We start from the raw sequence: 21787 nt of genomic DNA, 5'->3' as shown, positions 1-21787 counted from the left end.
ACATGGCAATTACTGTAATGTAAATCACATTTCACATGGAAGTACTCATGGCAGTTACTGTAATGTTAATCACATTTCACATGGCAGTTACTGTAAAGTAAATCACATTTCTCATGACAGTTACTGTAATGTAAATCACATTTCACATGGCAGTTACTGTACACATGGCAGTTACTGTAATGTTAATCACATTTCACATGGAAGTTACTGTACTGTAAATCACATTTCACATGGAAGTTACTGTAATGTAAATCACAATGTTAATCACATTTCACATGGCAGTTACTGTACACATGTTACTGTAAATCACATTTCACATGGCAATTACTGTAATGTAAATCACATTTCACATGGAAGTTACTGTACGCATGGCAGTTACTGTAATGTTAATCACATTTCACATGGCAGTTACTGTACACATGGCAGTTACTGTAATGTAAATCACATTTCACATGGCAATTACTGTAATGTAAATCACATTTCACATGGAAGTTACTGTACGCATGGCAGTTACTGTAATGTTAATCACATTTCACATGGCAGTTACTGTAAAGTAAATCACATTTCACATAGCAGTTACTGTAATGTAAATCACATTTCACATGGCAGTTACTGTACACATGGCAGTTACTGTAATGTAAATCACATTTCACATGGCAATTACTGTAATGTAAATCACATGGCAGTTACTGTAATGTAAATCACATTTCACATAGAAGTTACTGTACACATGGCAGTTACTGTAATGTAAATCACATTTCACATGGCAGTTACTGTACGCATGGCAGTTACTGTAATGTTAATCACATTTCACATGGCAGTTACTGTAAAGTAAATCACATTTCACATGGCAGTTACTGTAATGTAAATCACATTTCACATAGAAGTTACTGTACACATGGCAGTTACTGTAATGTAAATCACATTTCACATGGAAGTTACTGTAATGTAAATCACATTTCACATTACTGTAATGTTAATCACATTTCACATGGCAGTTACTGTAATGTAATCACATTTCACATGGCAGTTACTGTAAAGTAAATCACATTTCACATGGCAGTTACTGTAATGTAAATCACATTTCACATAGAATAGAAGTTACTGTACACATGGCAGTTACTGTAATGTAAATCACATTTCACATGGAAGTTATTGTACACATTTCACATAGCAGTTACTGTAATGTAAATCACATTTCACATGGCAATTACTGTAATGTAAATCACATTTCACATGGAAGTTACTGTAATGTAAATCACATTTCACATGGAAGTTATTGTACACATGGCAGTTACTGTAAAGTAAATCACATTTCACATGGCAGTTACTGTAATGTAAATCACATTTCACATAGAAGTTACTGTACGCATGGCAGTTACTGTAATGTTAATCACATTTCACATGGCAGTTACTGTAAAGTAAATCACATTTCTCATGACAGTTACTGTAATGTAAATCACATTTCACATGGCAGTTACTGTACACATGGTAGTTACTGTAATGTAAATCACATTTCACATGGAAGTTACTGTACGCATGGCAGTTACTGTAATGTTAATCACATTTCACATGGCAGTTACTGTAAAGTAAATCACATTTCACATTGCAGTTACTGTAATGTAAATCACATTTCACATGGCAGTTACTGTAATATAAATCACATTTCAAATGGCAGTTACTGTAATGTAAATCACATTTCACATGGCAATTACTGTAATGTAAATCACATTTCACATGGAAGTTACTGTACGCATGGCAGTTACTGTAATGTTAATCACATTTCACATGGCAGTTACTGTAAAGTAAATCACATTTCACATAGCAATTACTTTAATGTAAATCACATTTCACATGGCAGTTACTGTAATGTAAATCACTTTTCACATGGAAGTTACTGTAAAGTAAATCACATTTCTCATGACAGTTACTGTAAAGTAAATCACAAACAACAAAATATCTTAAAGAATGACCATTTGTTAAAAAAGTGATGAAGCTAATAAAAAATGACCAAAAAGTAGGCTTTTGAAGAACAAATAGAATAAGACCAGGTGTTCCGGAAGTGTCTTCTGCTTCATCGACGACACCCGTCACGTCAATCTTGGTCAGGAGTCAAAGTAACTACTAGCAATGTCACGAGCCTAACCAAGGTATACAACAACGGAACCATCAGGCAAACTTACGAGCATTAATCAACACGTTAAGCATCATATCGCACGAAGAAATTTTCTAAATGAGATCACTATGACGACCATAATTTATATCAACCTGCATTTCTAGAGACCTTATGCTGTGATTTTGTCTGTCAGTATCTTGAACATCGTAATTCCAAAATTCCAAAAAGGTATGACTATAAAGTGCAAATATAACACTTCTATATCTTGAAGGATATATCAATATAAACTGTAGAGAGAAACATGAAGGAAACGTGAAGTGTATTTTTTTTCAAATTTTATATGAATTTGAAAAAAAATCAGAGTTCAGTACGGTTAACATGGCGGATGTCACCATTGGAGCAAAAGACGCTTACACTTCCAGAACACCCGGTCTTATCGTTTCGATTATTATTGTGTTGACATGTTGGTAACTTCTAGGTTTTCGTTTTTGATTTTTTGTTTTCGTATTTGTTTGTTTGTTTTTTTTTTTTTTTTTTTTGTTTGTTTTTTTTATCTGGAAATTTGGAGTTCATCATTTTTCTGTTTCTTCTTATTAACCTTTATGTCTTTCACTTCCGTAATTTTTATCCGATAAATAGCCACTTGTGTAAATAGCTTACTTACTTGCAAACTGAATCCAGAGTCTCTTCTCCGAAATGGAGCCCAGCCCCGATATTTCCAGTGGGAAACATTATCTCAGTAGAAGGGCACATCATTGCCATCATACAGTGATCATTAGCACCAGTATGGACCCGTCGAGTGTGTGACTTCCCGTACATGTTCCGCTGAGTCCCTTGTAACATCCCGAAAACGGCTCTTTTTGATTGCCACATATTTTCCCTAGTCTTCCACTTGTCAAGTTCAGCTTTCAATACCTCAGAGAGGGGGCCAGAGGCTCCTGGTCGTTGGTGAAAGGAAAATGTTACATGAGATATTCATTGACCTAAAAACAAAAGTTAAATTTCATAAAGTATAAACTTGGCCAGACACCTAAACTTACATTAACGCTACCTTCATTTCAACTTGCGATAGTATCATTATTTTCCTTACAATTATCCACTTACCTGTACTTCGCCAGCCAGCCAAGCAAAACACAATTGATATAAGGTAAATACAATTCATATTAAAATTGTTAATGATAATCACAAGGCCACCAACACAATCCAATTTATAAATAACACAACAGTCGGGTTAGAATGCACGGCGGAAACTGGTTGCTTATGCCTGGAGATAAACAAGCTTATAATATCTAAATGACTAGACATATTGTTATATATACTGTCTCCAAATTGTCGTCGGTCGTATTGTTTCGTCAATACCGTGACCCATCCTATATCCATGACAACTTTAAAAGCTGCAGATTAAGGGTCGTTTAGCTGGGCCCTATTCTCTTCACGTTCATAAAATTGGTCCATTTTGTTCGGTATCATATACATCACGCAGGACTTTGTTCTAAATCAATCCGACAATTAAGCTTAGTTAGTATTTCCCTTAACTACATATCAACACTTCAGCAAATTATATGGGTTTAAAAACAGACCTGGGAAACATTTCGGTTTATCAATTTCAAGTCAAAGTTTGACATGACACGACTTCAGATGAACTTTGAGTCAGTTTATAAAATGAGAATTATGACAATCTGAACGTCAATCAAATAAACCAGCATTGTGGTCTTCGACGTAATTATGTAGAAAACGAGCATTAAATTACAGAAACAGGATCTCTAGAGGAAAAAGGACAATGCAAAATAAACGATAGTAATGACAGAAAGTAACATTAAAAGGCAATTTCCACACTACATATATCGAGCACTTAGCTCTGATGTTAACCTCAGTCTCCTCTGGCAGATGTCTGGAAATAATAAAAACAAATGAAGCATCTGCCATCAACGATGTTTACTACGTAAAGAGATACACTGTTTACCAGACCTATTTACTGTTGCATGCCTGATTCAATTATACTACATAGTATTTCATATGATCCTATTGTAGAACTACAAATCATCCTTTTGTAGAACAACTCGTGGTATGTCATCCTTTTGTAGAACAACCCGTGGTATATCATCCTTTTGTAGAACAACCCGTGGTATACCATCCTCTCCTAGAACAACCCGTGTTATATCATCCTTTTGTAGAACAACCCGTGGTATATCATCCCTTTGTAGAACAACCCGTGGTGTATCATCCCTTTGTAGAACAACCCGTGGTATATCATCCTTTTGTACAACAACCCGTGGTATATCATCCCTTTGTAGAACAACACGTGGTATATCATCCTTTTGTACAACAACCCGTGGTATATCATCCTTTTGTACAACAACCCGTGGTATATCATCCCTTTGTAGAACAACACGTGGTATATCATCCTTTTGTACAACAACCCGTGGTATGTCATCCTTTTGTAGAACAACCCGTGGTATATCATCCTTTTGTAGAACAACCCGTGGTATATCATCCCTTTGTAGAACAACCCGTGGTGTATCATCCCTTTGTAGAACAACCCGTGGTATATCATCCTTTTGTACAACAACCCGTGGTATATCATCCTTTTGTAGAACAACTTGTGGTGTATCATTCTTTTGTAGAACAACCCGTGGTATATCATCCTTTTGTAGAACAACTTGTGGTGTATCATTCTTTTGTAGAACAACTTGTGGTGTATCATCCTTTTGTAGAACAACCCGTGGTATATCATCCTTTTGTAGAACAACTTGTGGTGTATCATCCTTTTGTAGAACAACCCGTGGTATATCATCCTTTTGTAGAACAACCCGTGGTATACCATCCTCTCCTAGAACACCCCGTGGTGTATCATCCTTTTGTAGAACAACCCGTGGTATATCATCCTTTTGTAGAACACCCCGTGGTATATCATCCTTTTGTACAACAACCCGATGTGTATCATCCTTTTGTAGAACACCCAGTGGTGTATCATCCTTTTGTAGAACAACCGTGGTATATCATCCTTTTGTAGAACAATCCGTGGTAAATCATCCTTTTGTACAACAACCCGTGGTATATCATCCTTTTTTACAACAACCCGTGGTGTATCATCCTTTTGTAGAACACCCAGTGGTGTATCATCCTTTTGTAGAACACCCAGTGGTGTATCATCCTTTTGTAGACCAACCGTGGTATATCATCCTTTTGCAGAACAACCCTTGTAAATCATCCTTTTGTACAACAACCCGTGGTATATCATCCTTTTGTAGAACAACCCGTGGTATATCATCCTTTTGTAGAACAACTTGTGGTGTATCATTCTTTTGTAGAACAACCCGTGGTATATCATCCTTTTGTAGAACAACTTGTGGTGTATCATTCTTTTGTAGAACAATCCGTGGTATATCATCCCTTTGTAGAACAACCCGTGGTATATCATCCTTTTGTAGAACAACCCGTGGTATATCATCCTTTTGTAGAACAACTTGTGGTGTATCATTCTTTTGTAGAACAACCCGTGGTATATCATCCTTTTGTAGAACAACTTGTGGTGTATCATTCTTTTGTAGAACAATCCGTGGTATATCATCCTTTTGTAGAACAACTTGTGGTGTATCATCCTTTTGTAGAACAACCCGTGGTATATCATCCTTTTGGTAGAACAACCCGTGGTGTATCATCCTTTTGTAGAACAACCCGTGGTATATCATCCTTTTGTAGAACAACCCGTGGTATATCATCCTTTTGTAGAACACCCCGTTTGTAAAACAACCCGTGGTGTATCATCCTTTTGTAGAACAACCCGTGGTATATCATCCTTTTGTAGAACAACAAGTGGTGTATCATACTTTTGTAGAACAACCGTGGTATATCATCCTTTTGTAGAACAATCCCGTGATAAATCATCCTTTTGTAGAACACCCCGTGGTATATCATCCTTTTGTACAACAACCCGATGTGTATCATCCTTTTGTAGAACACCCAGTGGTGTATCATCCTTTTGTAGAACACCCAGTGGTGTATCATCCTTTTGTAGAACAACCGTGGTATATCATCCTTTTGCAGAACAACCCTTGTAAATCATCCTTTTGTACAACAACCCGTGGTATATCATCCTTTTCTAGAACAACCCGTGGTGTATCATCCTTTTGTAGAACACCCGTGGTATATCATCCCTTTGTAGAACAACCCGTTTAAATCATCCTTTTGTAGAACAACCCGTGGTATATAATCCCTTTGTAGAACAATCCGTGGTGTATCATCCTTTTGTAGAACAACCCGTGGTATATCATCCTTTTGTAGAACACCCGTGGTATATCATCCCTTTGTAGAACAACCCGTTTAAATCATCCTTTTGTAGAACAACCCGTGGTATATCATCCTTTTGCAGAACAACCCTTGTAAATCATCCTTTTGTACAACAACCCGTGGTATATCATCCTTTTCTAGAACAACCCGTGGTGTATCATCCTTTTGTAGAACAATCCGTGGTATATCATCCTTTTGTAGAACAATCCGTGGTGTATCATCCTTTTGTAGAACAACCCGTGGTATATCATCCTTTTGTAGAACACCCGTGGTATATCATCCCTTTGTAGAACAACCCGTTTAAATCATCATTTTGTAGAACAACCCGTGGTATATCATCCCTTTGTAGAACAATCCGTTGTATCATCCTTTTGATTATATCATCCTTTTGGATGTATATCATCCTTTGTAATATTTAAATACCTTTTGTAGACAACCCGTGTATATCATCCCTACTAGAACAACCCGTGTAGAATCATCCTTTTGTAAAACAACCCATGGTTATCATCCTTTTGTAACAACCCGTGGTATATCATCCTTATTTAAACTACGGATGTTATATCAACTTAATATTTAACTACAACCCGTTATATCAACTTTTGTTAATATTTTTTTGAACTACACGTTATATCAACTTAATATTTAACTACGGATGTTATATCAACTTAATATTTAACTACGGATGTTATATCAACTTAATATTTAACTACGGATGTTATATCAACTTAATATTTAACTACGGACGTTATATCAACTTAATATTTAACTACGGATGTTATATCAACTTAATATTTAACTACGGATGTTATATCAACTTAATATTTAACTACGGACGTTATATCAACTTAATATTTAACTACGGATGTTATATCAACTTAATATTTAACTACGGATGTTATATCAACTTAATATTTAACTACGGACGTTATATCAGCTTAATATTTAACTTCGGATGTTATATCACCTTTTTGTTGGATTACGGATGTTATATCAACTTAATATTTAACTACGGACGTTATATCAACTTAATATTTAACTACGGATGTTATATCATCCTACTGTTGGATTACGGATGTTATATCAACTTAATATTTAACTACGGACGTTATATCAACTTAATATTTAACTACGGATGTTATATCATCCTACTGTTGGATTACGGATGTTATATCAACTTAATATTTAACTACGGACGTTATATCAACTTAATATTTAACTACGGATGTTATATCATCCTACTGTTGGATTACGGATGTTATATCAACTTAATATTTAACTACGGACGTTATATCAACTTAATATTTAACTACGGATGTTATATCACCCTACTGTTGGACTACGGATGGTATTATAATCACTCTGACGTTGAACTACGGATGGTATATCACGCTATTGTAGAACTACGGATGGTATATCACGCTATTATAGAACTACGGATGGTATATCATACTATTGTAGAACTACGGATGTTATATTACACTATTGTAGAACTACGATGTTATATCATACTATTATAGAACTACGGATGTTATATCACACTATTGTAGAACTACGGATGTTATATCAAACTATTGTAGAACTACGGATGGTATATCACGCTATTGTAGAACTGCGGATGGTATATCATACTATTATAGAACTACGGATGGTATATCACACTATTGTAGAACTACGGATGGTATATCACACTATTGTAGAACTACAGATGTTATATCAAACTATTGTAGAACTACGGATGGTATATCACACTATTGTAGAACTACGGATGGTATATCACACTATTGTAGAACTACGGATGGTATATCACACTATTATAGAACTACGGATGGTATATCACACTATTGTGAAACTACGGATGGTATATTACTCTTTGAACTACGGATGTTATATCAAACTATTGTAGAACTACGGATGTTATATCACACTATTGTAGAACTACGGATGGTATATCACACTATTATAGAACTACTGATGCTATATCACTCTAACGTAGAACTACGGATGTTATATCACCCTACTTTGTTGGGAAAATATCTATTGAATTGATTGTAACTAAAATGAGATCTTGATATACAGTTCTGAAAATTTTGCATGGGGATAAGAAGCAGTCAATTATATAGGAGAATAACTTAAATATAGTCTTGTGAGCGTTGTAGTATTATCGTCAGCTGGGTTTACTACCATTGTAATATTATAGAGAGTGCTCTGATTGCATTATTGTTAGTATATAACAACTTCAACATTCCATAGTTCTTCAAATATGTGAGCAACGCACTACATAGTGACACCTTCTGAGCGGTGCCCTATTTCAATATTTATAACGTAGATAAGGAAATGTAGACTTCTATCTGTTTATAAAGACTTGAAAAATCACTGATAAATTCTGTAAACTTGCTTCGAAGTATTTTTGTACAATGATCAACATTTGGTCATTTCTGTTCATTCCAACAATTCTGCTGTTATACCTAGTTAATGGCCAAACTCACTTGTACCAGGAACTGGACGATCACGATATTAGATTGACAGCACTCGAGAAAATTGTGTTGAATTTGACCACGTCATGTACCAATATTCAACAACATTACGAAGACGTCAAACAGGAAAATGGATTGTTGAAGACTGTAGTTCTGAATTTGACAGCCAGGCTGGAGGCTTTGGAGCAACATGCTGGTCAGACAAACATGGGTGGCCAGATGAACATGGGTGGCTCATCTCAACACGTTTCCTTACCGACATCGCCGACAAATACTATATCAACATCATCAAACCACATTACTCTACCACAAACAACTTCTACCAAAATACCTAGAGGTATCCTTGTGCAAAAAGCCATTATTTAATCAGATTTAACATTTAAGCATTACGATACCATAAAGGATATTTGCATATTGCTCGCGGGATTTAGCGGGTAAACAAAACCAACCCATATCTTCTATGTGGTATCAGGAAATTGATCGTCTATTGTAACGTTCTTTTTTATTCGATGTTTAGTTTTGTCCGCAGTAAAGATAAAACAGTAAGTAAAACTTACCATATTTTATGCCTTTTACAAGGTGATGATGTCTATAACTCATCGAGTCAGATAGTTTTCCCTTTTCGTTTCATATTTGAGTAATTCCAACAGATTGTGCCCATGCCCAGAGAATGGGTTCTGTACAGAGTGGAGTATATACCGTACAGCCTCAGGATTCAGGTACATGGTTGTTTCTTTTCAACATCTTTACACCTCAATATGTTTATAGGAAATCGTTAAACGAAAATAATAAAATTGTGCATAATCTGCGCATAAATGCTTTGGTAAAACATATTTCGTTATAAAATATTTTTTTATTATTTGTTTGTAATCTCAGAGTGAATGCATGTTCTCATTCTTTAAGCGAAATTAAGTATAAGTATATAATTGATAAAGCTTTCTTCTGGGATTCAAAACTGTAAGCTTGATAATAACAGACAGGACAATTTCTGGGAGGACACGTCCCAATCCTACACCCGACATAGCTTAAACTTAATACAATTCTATTGAAAAAATAATTCCAGCCAGGACATACAACGTTCACTGTGACATGGACTACGATGGCGGTGGTTGGACTACAATACAGAGACGTGTGGATGAATCGGAAAGTTTCGAGAGGAACTGGAATGACTACAAAGGCGGTTTCGGAAATATTTCTCAAAATTTCTGGATCGGCAACGACTTTCTTCATGCCTTGACAAGTCGGGGTCATATGACACTGTACTTAAAGTTAGAAGACTGGGACGGAGTAAGGAAGTGGGCCGAGTACAAGGACTTCCAAGTTGGCAACGAAGGAAGCGGGTACACTCTTGGTGTAGGAAAGTATACAGGAACTGCAGGTAAGCACACAGCACACTACACCTATACCGTTATCTAACTTTAGATGTTACTGCGAGCAGAATTCTGTTTTTTATTTTCTTAGAAGTATTACTGTTGTATATACCAAGGTGACTCCTTCCTTTACCCTGCCTCATCACTCCTCCGTCATGATGGGATGAAATTCAGTACACCAGACCGTGACGAAGATCACAACTTTCAACATTGTGGACGTCTCCTTAAGTCCGGATGGTGGTTCAACAGTTGTTACAGGTATAAAGATAGTAAACGACTACCGTAGAAAAGTGATATTCACGTGAACAATGAGAATATATCACGTAGATTAGTAATGTGGCGAAGGGCTGCAGTCTGTGCAGACTTGGTGTTGGTAGCTAAACATTGGCTGAATACAGACGGTTGCAGAATATGCGGACAAAAGAATTAATATGGCATACGATTTGGCATTGTCAACTAGTGGGTTTACAGTTGCTGCAGTTCAGTCTCGTGTTTCCAAGGTCGGTCCGTTAGTGATCATAATTAACAGTTATACATATCGACAAGTTTTAAATTTGAAAATCCAGCTGATGGGATACATTTGCTTCAGCGAACTATTGTTGTCTCCATCAGTTTTATCTTGAGTATTAATTGTCGTTAATTACATGAGGACATTTCAACTTCAACACCATTACATTTTGACATTTCAGTTCCAACTTGAATGGTCCCTATTTGTCTCAGCCTCGAGGAAATCACATATATGGCGAGTCCTGGGGTCAGCCATCCATGGACGGGACCGGCATTGAGTGGTATCCATGGAAAAGACATCAGTATTCATTTAAGTACTCCGAAATGAAAATCAGACCGACAGATTTTGTCTGAGAATGAAAGATCGTTATCAAGCAATGCTTTTTGTTGTTTCTCTCGGTGAATTCGCGCAGCACAAAATCGATGAGCATTGTTCCTTTTCATATTTCTGATAATCTGATCAAGACGGAACTTGATGTGTATTTTTTCTGAAAACTTGTATAGACAATGACACACAATTAATCTGAATAGTCTTATTTTATTGTCATGGAAGTAAGATGTCATTGTTATACTACTAAATAAGTAAAAACAATGAGTTACATATAATTCAACATGCGTTTGACGAAATGTTTCGTTGAATGTTATTCTAACAGAACCTATACTAAGTTATCACATTGCAAAGAACAAAAAGAGGTAAGAATACAAACCTAAGAAATAGGAAAACTTTCACTGATATCACGTGATAAAAAAATCTGAATAACACACATACAAACCAATATAGGTGCTTGTTATGCAAAATTCATTTACATGTTCGATAAGGGGAACAAGTTTTGGCAACATGCAATTTGTATTCAATATGAATAATACGTTATTTCAAATTATGCAGAAGTTTCGTTTGTCGTACATTGAATTTCACCCCTTACAATAAATTGTTCCAACGATATCAACATATGAAACACATTAGCGAAATTCATTTTCACATTCCATACATTTATCATTGTTAGCAATTTTGGTGTTGATCATTCACAGATAAGCACATTTCAGCATACACAGGATTGCAGATTGTGAAACCGTTGCCAAAGAATTGCTTCATTATTCATCTCCTTGTACAACAATGTTTGGGTAATGAGTAGTATCTAAATATGTCAAGTGAAACATATTACTTGTAATTTTATTAATCTAACTTTTACAGACAAACAGAAAAAACATCATAACAAACTAAAATGAACTTAGTGGACTCAAAATAAATAAATTGTGCTAAAATAACATAACAAAATACTGTAGAATTATGATTATTTTTCTATGTGAAAAGCCCACAACTCAATATTGACTGCTGATAAACAGGACATTGAATACTTCTTTAGGTATATTTACAGTTAAAGAATTGCTACCAATAACTGTAAAGAATGCAGAGGATTAAACTATTACACCATCGTGTGTACCAAAATTCTTATTTCCACTATTGTGTCAACATCACAGAACATAATTATGTAAAACAAGAGGGTCATGGGACCTTAACGGTCATCTGAAAATCAACAAATGGATGGACAAACCATAGCATTCGCTGATGGTGGTCTGATAAATCTGATGAATTCAAATTTTGAATATTCCTTGGGGTCGAATCAACTTCCTGAATTTAAGAAATAATTGCCTACCCCAACTGTTGAAGCAGGCCAAAGCTATGGAATCCATCCAGGCAGAATAGAGGAGCAGGATTTGGGGCCCCGTTCTAGGGGTCAAATAAAATTTCTGAATTTAACAAATAATTACCCTCACCAAATGATGCATCAGACAAAATTTGGTAAAAATTTACCAAGGTATGAAAGAGGATTAAGATTTTAAAGAAAAAGTTTACACACGACAATGGGCATAGCAAGATGGCTATAGGTCATCTTGACCCTTTAGATCAGAGGACCTAAAAATCTTAATCCCTGACAGTAGTTTTTGATTATGGTTTTTACCTTGTTAGCTGTTCAGACTGTTTTATATACATTGCAAACCACCTGATCGCACACTGCACCTTTTACAACATTGTAATGTATAGTATCTTAATAATATAACATTGTAATGTATAACATTTTAATGACGTAACATTGTAATGCATAACATTTAATTGATATAACATTGTAATGTATAACAATTTTGTTGTGTATAATATTGTTATGTTGTAACATTTTTATATGTATAGCATTTTAATGATAAAACACATAATGATATGTAGCATTTTAAAATCGCTTTCATAAATAGCATTGTAATTACAGACAAAATTCTGCCATCATGTAACAGGCACGTGAATTTTATAGTTCTATGACATGGAATGAAAAAGTGGTAGATGGGTGTTATCACCATCAGCGTACAAATTATATATTTGGTATACAAATCCCTTGTGAAAAGCATGTCAGTAACCAAGTTATATGGGCCAAAGAATATGGAATGATGTAAAGACCTTGGACACAAGGAGATGTGAGAAGAAGATTTTATCAGAAAGTGTGGTAAGATTTCGATAAATTCACAACGTGCAAAACTAAATATGAGATTATACTCCTGTTTTAACAAACTGAGATTGCTTATCACTATGATGACAACATATATACATTGTATGCTAGTCATACTTACTACAAGTATCCTTTTTATATCAATACTCTGACCTATCTATGTATAATTCAGGGAAAACAATTCTAAGGCGCTTTACATTTTATAATGATGAAGGACATCGTTCAACATAGTCACAAATAGTGTCGGAATTTACACGTATACCATACCTGTGTAGGTAATAATCAAGGGCTTTCTGAATGTAATTATAGTCTGTGTAATTGCAATATGGCCTTTTGGAAAACCTTCAATGAAGTCCTGTATAATCAAGATATGAGAGCAGTCAAAGAATGGAATGGCGAGCAAAAGCATTGTGACATCACAATGCAGCAGGACTAGTGGCAACCATAGTCTCATAATTACACTGGCTGTTTAGGCCGGCCGGGACAGTGGTAGGCAAATGCAAATTCTGTGTATGGGCACTGGACCACTGGACCTGAGTCATTGAAGGTATCCTGTTTTTGGGAGCCTGTTTACCGATAGGGACATGTCATGTATTATCATTGTTGTTCTTAAGTTTTGATGTTCAAATGATTAATCTTCATGAACTTTAATGGTATGTACTAGGAAGTGGAAATTGTCTAAATATGTAAAATATTAATACAGACATCATTCTCTTGTATGAACTATTGGCTATAATATTTACATTTGAACCAGCAACCACAAAAACATCTATTGAAATCATCATCATTTGGACATATTCCATAATTCACATTTGACATTTGAAATTAAAATGTAAAAATAACATGGAAATGAGGTTATTACATCATGTTGATTCCTATAAATAAATATGTTTTTATTTCATTAGAATAAATATATCTTGGGACGGATTCGTAAAGTGAATTGTTAAAAAAGTATTGATATTTTGAATCAATCTGATGCACAAGTTTCCCTTGTAATATTATGCAGTTATGTAATATGAAATTCTTGTGCTGAAAAAAATACATATATTAATAACTAAAATAAAATGTGACCCTTATTTTATAAATGTAAACTCAATACTTTGTGTTTGTAATAAGGAAAATGTTCTTTCTTATGAAATTGGCACAATACTTTGAAATTAACAATATAGAATATGAATGATACAAGTTGAAAAAGAAATATGATATGCACAACGCAATGAGATCTTTTCTACATATAAGTTCATTCTGAAGTTATTTGTAGACTTCTGAAAGAATATCAAAGTGTTAATGAGACATTTTCCCAATTTTCTTAATGTTTGACACTGACAATAGTCCAGTTTGCAATGCAATATACTTTAAACTTCACAGAATGTATAAAAATGCCCCAATACATCTGATGCTTTTCAGAAGTTGAACTCTCATGAATTTCAATAAATTCTTAACTATCATAGCCATACAAATATATGTCAGACCAATTAGAGAATCGATATCCAAAACAACAAGTTTAATCTCCTTAATTGTAAGAAGTAGGTAATATCTGGGGCTATTTGGTTGATCAACAGTTTGGTCAGGGGTCGGTGTTTACAGAGTTTGTCAGGGTTCTGGTAGAGGTTCGGTCTCCAGGTAGATCATCGTTTCATCTGCTGAAATTTCATGATAGCAGATGTAAAGCTCGTTAAATAAAAATATAAAAAGGTTGATCAGGTTTGGTGTCAATTATTCCGGGTTCAGTCAGCTCAGGTAAGGTTTCATGTAAAAGTTCAGTCAGCAGGTAGATCTGGTTTAGTGTCAATTATTCCGGGATCCGTCAAACAGGTAATGGTTCAAGTAGGTGTTCAGTGAGAAGACAGATCAGATTAGGCGTCAAGGTTTTGGGATCAGTCAGCTCATGCTGAGGTGCAGATAGGAGTTCAGTGAGAGAACAGATTAGATTAGAGGTCAAGGTTTTGGGATCAGTCAGGTCAAGTTGATGTGCAGATAGGGGTTCAGTGAGAAGACAGATCAGATAAGGGATCGTTAGAGTCAGACTAGGTTCAGGTTAGACTCACTAAGATGGAGTCAGTAAAAGCTAGGGTTGATGGGTAAGGTGCAGAATTTCAGTGAGGGGCCTATAAGTCGAGAGTCAGTCAGCAGGTCAAGGGTTACTGGGAAGGGTAAGTGAGCAATCAATTATTGATGAGTAGGTGTCAATCACAGGAGGATGAACAGTTTCTTTTCTCACAACAAAGGCCAGTTGAATGCAGAGTGCCATTTCTGTTGTCGTAGAACAGTTTTCTTTTCTCACAACACAGACCAGTAGAATGCAGAGTTCCATTTCTGGTGTAGAACAGTTTTCTTTTTTCACTACAAAGACCAGTAGTACCTTGAGTTCCATTTCTGCTGTAGAACAGTTTTCTTTTCTCACAACAAAGACCAGTAGAATGCAGAGTTCCATTTCTGCTGTAGAACAGTTTCTTTTCTCACGGCAAAGACCAGTAGTACCTTGAGTTCCATTTCTGCTGTAGAACAGTTTCTTTTCTCACTACAAAGACCAGTAGAACCGTGAGTTCCATTTCTGCTGTAGCACAGTTTCTTTTTTCACTACAAAGACCAGTAGAATGCAGAGTTCCATTTCTGCTGTAGAACCGTTTTCTTTTCTCACTACAAAGACCAGTAGAACCGTGAGTTCCATTTCTGCTGTAGAACAGTTTTCTTTTCTCACTACAAAGACCAGTAGAACTGTGAGTTCCATTTCTGCTGTAGAACAGTTTTCTTTTTTTCCATACAAAGACCAGTAGAACTGTGAGTTCCATTTCTGCTGTAGAACAGTTTCTTTTCTCACAACAAAGACCAGTAGTACCTTGAGTTCCATTTCTGCTGTAGAACAGTTTTCTTTTCTCACAACAAAGACCATTAGAATGCAGAGTTCCATTTCTGCTGTAGAACAGTTTTCTTTTCTCACGGCAAAGACCAGTAGTACCTTGAGTTCCATTTCTGCTGTAGAACAGTTTCTTTTCTCACAACAAAGACCAGTAGAATGCAGAGTTCCATTTCTGCTGTAGAACAGTTTCTTTTCTCACAACAAAGACCAGTAGTACCTTGAGTTCCATTTCTGCTGTAGAACAGTTTTCTTTTCTCACAACAAAGACCATTAGAATGCAGAGTTCCATTTCTGCTGTAGAACAGTTTTCTTTTCTCACGGCAAAGACCAGTAGTACCTTGAGTTCCATTTCTGCTGTAGAACAGTTTCTTTTCTCACAACAAAGACCAGTAGAATGCAGAGTTCCATTTCTGCTGTAGAACAGTTTCTTTTCTCACTACAAAGACCAGTAGTACCTTGAGTTCCATTTCTACTGTAGAACAGTTTCTTTTCTTACAACAAAGACCAGTAGTACCTTGAGTTCCATTTCTGCTGTAGAACAGTTTCTTTTCTCATGACAAAGGCCAGTAGAACCTAGAGTTCTTCATCACTTCGGGAGTTCAGGCACAATACACATCAATATCAAGCCTGGTTCAATCTTGTTCTAGGTTACTCCCTAGGCGACTTGGGGAAGGCAACGGTGGGTTTCTCAAGAACCTTCAACATCACTGCTTCTATCAAAGGCATGATTATCACGCTGATCGGGTAATTTACAGGCAGCTTCTTAGCAACGGCAGGTATTTGGACAAAATATCTGTAAATGATATGTTTTATTTTAGAAGGTTAGTTTCAATCTAAGATTTTCAGCATTTCATAAATAATTTATCAAAATATATTTATCTTGTATTACCTGAGCTAGTGATCAGTTCATCATCATCTTTTAATATAAAATTTTTGATTAGAAAAGCTGGCTCTGTACTCACCAAAATATTACAAAAAAGTCAAACTGATTGGTCTATGAAGTTTAATTCACATATGATAATAAATCAAACGAGGCAAACTGTTAATCAGAGACAAAGCACTTTCCATGAGTTACTAATCAGTAGAAAAGACTACGAAGATATTTACTTAAATTCCTCCATGTAGTTGCTGCGTATGAATGCGGCTATGCGTGGGCTGTACTGCAAGAATGTTTGTAGCACAGAAAACTGGGTGTACAGGAGAACACCTTCCGAGGGATCAAGAGGTTCACGGCGACCAGGTCCTAGCAGTTTCAACATCTGCTGGATAACTCGATCCACAAACTTCTCCTACAAAGATATCAAATATTTATTCCTTATATCACAGACAATCGGATTTTAAAACAGAAAGTAATATTGTATGTTGATATCATATTATAAATAGTGTCTTCTTCACACTTTCAGTCTACATAGGAAAAAAACTAAGAATTGTGACTGTATCTGACCTTCACAACTTAAAATGAATGCCTTCTACTGATACAAACCGTTGTACGAATCTCCTCCAGCACTTTAACCATCCAGCCAATGTTGAAGAAATTACCCTCGCTGTATCCCCAGTTAGCCTGAACAAGATTTCAAACATTTCTGTATGATTTCAAAACAATCATCACATTTATATGAAATTATTACTTCTAAAAAATTATTTATTCATATATAAATGCACTGAAAACTTTCATTATAATCATAAAATAATTTTCTTACTATATACAAAAAGTTACAACTTTCCTGGCATTAATATCTGACAAGAAATCCTCAAAACATGTTCATAGGTTTAAGCTTTGTTTCCAGACATTGTTTCCTCGCCATGATTTAATAAATATGAAGCAAGATAGCTACTGGAACATCTGGCCATCTTATGTCTTTGTAGGTCACTTAATTATTCTTGATAGCTTACAAATTAAGGTTTCAGTCATCCACACAGAGGGTTGAATACATAGCCTGGTATATTACAATTCAGCCTACTGACCGGTCGACAGGTTACCAGTAGCATAACTAACATTTTACCTGGGACACAATTTGCTTACCTGTTTCGCCATCAGGAAAAGTTCATAGACTGAGGCAAGTCCTGTTTTTGTAAACTGTACTAATTGCTTCTCAATCTGCAAAATACATTATATGCATCCAGCCTTCAGATTTTACAATTTTTGTTTTATTACAGACTTACGATCAATTACATACCCTTAAAACTTAAAAAAGTCAACTTAAGAAAAGCCTATCTTGAAAATATGCCTGTAGTTTCTTATATAAGTAAACCTAGATTTGCTTACTATTGAAAAAAATAAGCTGGTCTTATTTTAGAGTTTTTTGGGTATATCTTCTCTCTTTGCTCAGGGAAATTAAGAATAGATTTCCAGACAAGAGGCCCACAGGCATTAAGGGTCATCTGACCATAAAGACCTATATATGAAAGAGGCCAAATAGGCCTAAAATAAATTGCTCAACTTCACTACAGCTTACATAGAAAACATTGTATGGTTTATAAAGACATTTTCTGCAAACTTGAAATCATATTCTTTATACATGCAATATACAAATGTTATTACTCGCGACATACTGTTTGTTGAAAAAGCATGCTACAGCTAGCCCCATATCACTACCCTGAAGTTTAACATATTTGACCCCTGTGGCCTTGAAAGCAGGTCAAGGTTATTCATATTGACAAACATGGTAGCCTTTTATCCGATCATGCTACAGGCTCAATATCAGTACCCTGAAGTTCATCATATTTGACCTCTGTGACCTTGAAAGCAGGTCCAGGTTATTCATATTAACAACTTGGTAGCCCATTATCCAATCATGCTACAGGCCCAATATCAGTACCCTGAGCCTTCTGGTTATAAAGAAGTCATTTGAATAGAAAGTGCACGACAGATGAAACACAATGGCTATAGGTCAGGAATTATTTTCAAAACAGTACATTTTCCAACTATGAGATCAATTTCTAACGACCAACAATTTATCAAAAGATAAATGTTTAGTGCCAGTTCTTCTATAACCTTGTTTATACTGATAACAAATATACTCATTACCTCTGCATCCACATCCATACTCATGCTGTCACCCCCTTTGAATGAGCCTCCAACAGACATGGTGCTCCGTGAAGGTACCGAGAATTTGTTAGGAATCTCTGGTGAACATGTCAGCACCATCAGTAGGTCTAGCACATACTTCCCTCTGTACATATGAAAGTCAAAATATTAATCTTTTTAAAAAAAGTAAGTCAAATGACCAACATCTCTATTAATTATGAATACTGACATAAATATTTATCATTTATCAAAATCTAAAACACAACATCAAATAATTATGGAACTAAACCCCTAGATTTACAACAAATTGATAAAAAATCATTACCAAGGCAATATTTCTATCAAAACTGAAAATTTTCTCTAAGATATTGATATTATATTTCATAGGTGTTATCTCCCTTGACATGAACTGCGAACCATGCCTGTCACAGTGGTTATCATGTACTACATGGAAGCTTACCACTCCAACCATTTTGCACCTAGCTCCAGAGCTTGGTGAGACAGTTGTAGTCATCAGAAATTTTAAAGGGAGTTATTTGTGACTTATTGTTCTCATGATCAGTGACCAGTCCATTCATGCATTCCACAACGTTATTACGAATACCAAAGTCTAAATTTCATAGCCATTTCAAAAACCTTGTAGAAAAACCTGAGCAAGTCTGTATCAGTTATTCAGTGTCTGACATCATTTGTAACACAGTGATATGGTCAACAGGTCACCAGTTGGTGAACTTTGTAACAAAGTGACAAAGTCACCTGATGGCGAGCTTTGAAGGAGCTCATTACCTCTCTGCCTTGAGTGTCTGGATGCGAGCAGGGATGATTTCTGACTCTCGGAACATCAAACTAAGCATTTCTGTCAGCAGTATCACAAGTCTACAAGGAAAATAAATTACGTTAATCAGCCAACAAATCAATTATCTATATCTATCAGGAAGATTTAAATAAATCAAGGACAATCTAAACGTAAGTACCGTGTATGTTTTGTATACATCCATACTAACATCTTAGAACTATACATAGGTTTTGTCTCCGCACCATTTTTCTGGTTTAAACTTATCATGCACAATATTTTTTTAATTGTAGAAATAAGATCATTAAGATTATAAAACTCGAAACTGTGCGTAAAGAATAAATGTTCCCACTCCAAGACATATCAGATTTGCATTATTAGAAGGTATTTGTAATCAATTACTAACAAAAATAGCGGAAATTACTTTTGATCCTTCTTAAAGAAAGTGGATGTAATGTGCACTCTAATTATATAAAATAAATCGCTAAAAGAAATGACGATGTCACTTTTGTAAATGTTGATTTTAGATGGAGGATATATACATCCATAAGATAAATTTGGCAAAAACCTTGCAAGAAGAAATTTTAGTAAAGATAAATATACATCGTCTTTTCAAAAATAAAACTGAATATCCCTCAGAAGGGTGAAAGCCATTTGTTCCAATTGGTCATTAGTTTGTTTTTATTTCTAAATTTCTATATGGATCTTCTCCATGCACATATATATTTAATGAAGGTTTAAGGACAAAACTTAGGTTTCAGTGACCTACATCTGGGATATGAAAGACTGGCCTCCAAAAATACAACATCCAATAAGATTATTATAAGATGATATTAAAAAAAAGTTAACATAAATATTATACAAGTGTACCCAATCCTTTCCCTAAGGCAGTTGGTAATGCCATGACTTTCTTTATCACTAACATAAACACCACAACCTCTGCTCAGTACTTACTCAAACTCGTCGACTCTCTGAAGCTTGCCGTGGTCGGTTTGTATGTTGATGGGAGATTTGGGTAAGTATCTCTGTAGTTGTCTCACCAGGAATAAAAACATGTCCGAGTTCTGTAACAGATAAATAATTTATGATGCACACCCCTCAAGATAGGGAATCAGTGAATAAGAATTCAGATTTGTCTTTTTCAGCTTTCATTTGACATAATTACAAGTTATTGATATCTTGATTTCAAGAAAACCATTGGAATCTACAAAGAAGTTTAAGCCTTCATATTCTGAAGTCATTTTTAAAGTGTTAAATAGCTGCTATGTGGAAAATTAGGTTTAACTTACTTTCCAGAACATTTTCTTGAGGGCAAAGTTACGTTCAGTTGCCACCCTTAATTCATTTAACAATTTAAATGTATCCTCCATAGTGTTTTCTTGGTTGAGCAATTCTCTTTTGAGCTGGCTAAAGAGCATCTCCATCTTTTCCCTGTCAGAATACACATTACATATTCATCGCCTTGAATAATACAAAACCATAGAATTCCATGTCAGAATACATATAACATACATGTTGTCACAGAATATGTATATGTTCATATTCAACTTCCTGTCAGAAAACATATTGCGTACTCACAGAAGACATATTCCCTTTTGCCTGGAGATCTATGACATACGATTCAAAAGATAAATTCTACTATTTGTACTCAGAGTGACATCCCATCTTCTGAAATTACACGGCAAACTTGTTGACCTAATCTAAGTGATGCCATGAAAAGTTTTAATCATGGGTTCAAGGTTCAGGAGAAAACTATACTGTAGGTCTACATATTTTGAACAAATTAAGTTAAATAAAGGGATATAACTCTGTATAAGCTTGCTATACAACACAACAAGTTCAAAACCATCTTAC

The 21787-nt window shown here is 35.3% G+C and overlaps 3 protein-coding genes across 3 annotated transcripts in view; 1 reads left to right on the top strand and 2 right to left on the bottom strand.

The window, feature by feature from the left end:
* Positions 1-4149: 4149 nt before the first annotated feature.
* LOC132549263 (eukaryotic translation initiation factor 3 subunit A-like) lies at positions 4150-5778 on the bottom strand. The gene is made up of 2 exons (XM_060213181.1): positions 5338-5778; positions 4150-5091 (listed from the first exon to the last, which is right to left on the bottom strand). The coding sequence occupies exons 1-2, from the start codon at positions 5776-5778 to the stop codon at positions 4150-4152; spliced, it is 1383 nt and encodes a 460-aa protein (XP_060069164.1).
* A 3042-nt stretch (positions 5779-8820) lies between these two features.
* On the top strand, positions 8821-11111 carry LOC132549262 (fibrinogen-like protein 1). Its single transcript, XM_060213180.1, has 5 exons — positions 8821-9217; positions 9531-9599; positions 9944-10258; positions 10367-10508; positions 10940-11111. Exons 1-5 carry the CDS (start codon positions 8821-8823, stop codon positions 11109-11111), a joined length of 1095 nt encoding a protein of 364 aa, XP_060069163.1.
* A 5649-nt stretch (positions 11112-16760) lies between these two features.
* LOC132549299 (uncharacterized protein C12orf56-like) overlaps positions 16761-21787 on the bottom strand; it is a 38777-nt gene continuing 33750 nt past the window's right edge. Inside the window, exons 7-14 of the mRNA XM_060213221.1 lie at positions 21223-21364; positions 20888-20997; positions 19927-20016; positions 19141-19285; positions 18136-18210; positions 17596-17673; positions 17220-17401; positions 16761-16905 (exon numbers count right to left, since the gene is read on the bottom strand). Coding sequence (XP_060069204.1) covers positions 16761-16905; positions 17220-17401; positions 17596-17673; positions 18136-18210; positions 19141-19285; positions 19927-20016; positions 20888-20997; positions 21223-21364 — 967 coding nt within the window. The remainder of the gene's footprint in view (positions 16906-17219; positions 17402-17595; positions 17674-18135; positions 18211-19140; positions 19286-19926; positions 20017-20887; positions 20998-21222; positions 21365-21787) is intronic.

This window comes from Ylistrum balloti, unplaced genomic scaffold (genome assembly GCF_031769215.1).
Source record: "Ylistrum balloti isolate Yb309-2 unplaced genomic scaffold, AGI_CSIRO_Ybal_v1 Utg370052, whole genome shotgun sequence".
In the NCBI taxonomy this organism is placed as follows: domain Eukaryota; kingdom Metazoa; phylum Mollusca; class Bivalvia; order Pectinida; family Pectinidae; genus Ylistrum; species Ylistrum balloti.
This window is presented reverse-complemented; position numbering and strand designations above follow the sequence as displayed.

Bases quoted from the DNA above. Each gene is read 5' to 3' on its own strand.
- LOC132549263 (XM_060213181.1), bottom strand. From the start codon at position 5,778: ATGATACACCACGGGTTGTTCTACCAAAAGGATGATATACCACGGGTT. The intron at 5,092-5,337 runs GTACAAAAGGAT...GTTCTACAAAAG, and splicing joins ATGATATACCACGGGTTGTT to GATGATACACCACTGGGTGT.
- LOC132549262 (XM_060213180.1), top strand. From the start codon at position 8,821: ATGATCAACATTTGGTCATTTCTGTTCATTCCAACAATTCTGCTGTTA. The intron at 9,218-9,530 runs GTATCCTTGTGC...TAATTCCAACAG, and splicing joins TTCTACCAAAATACCTAGAG to ATTGTGCCCATGCCCAGAGA. The intron at 10,509-10,939 runs GTATAAAGATAG...TTGACATTTCAG, and splicing joins TGGTTCAACAGTTGTTACAG to TTCCAACTTGAATGGTCCCT.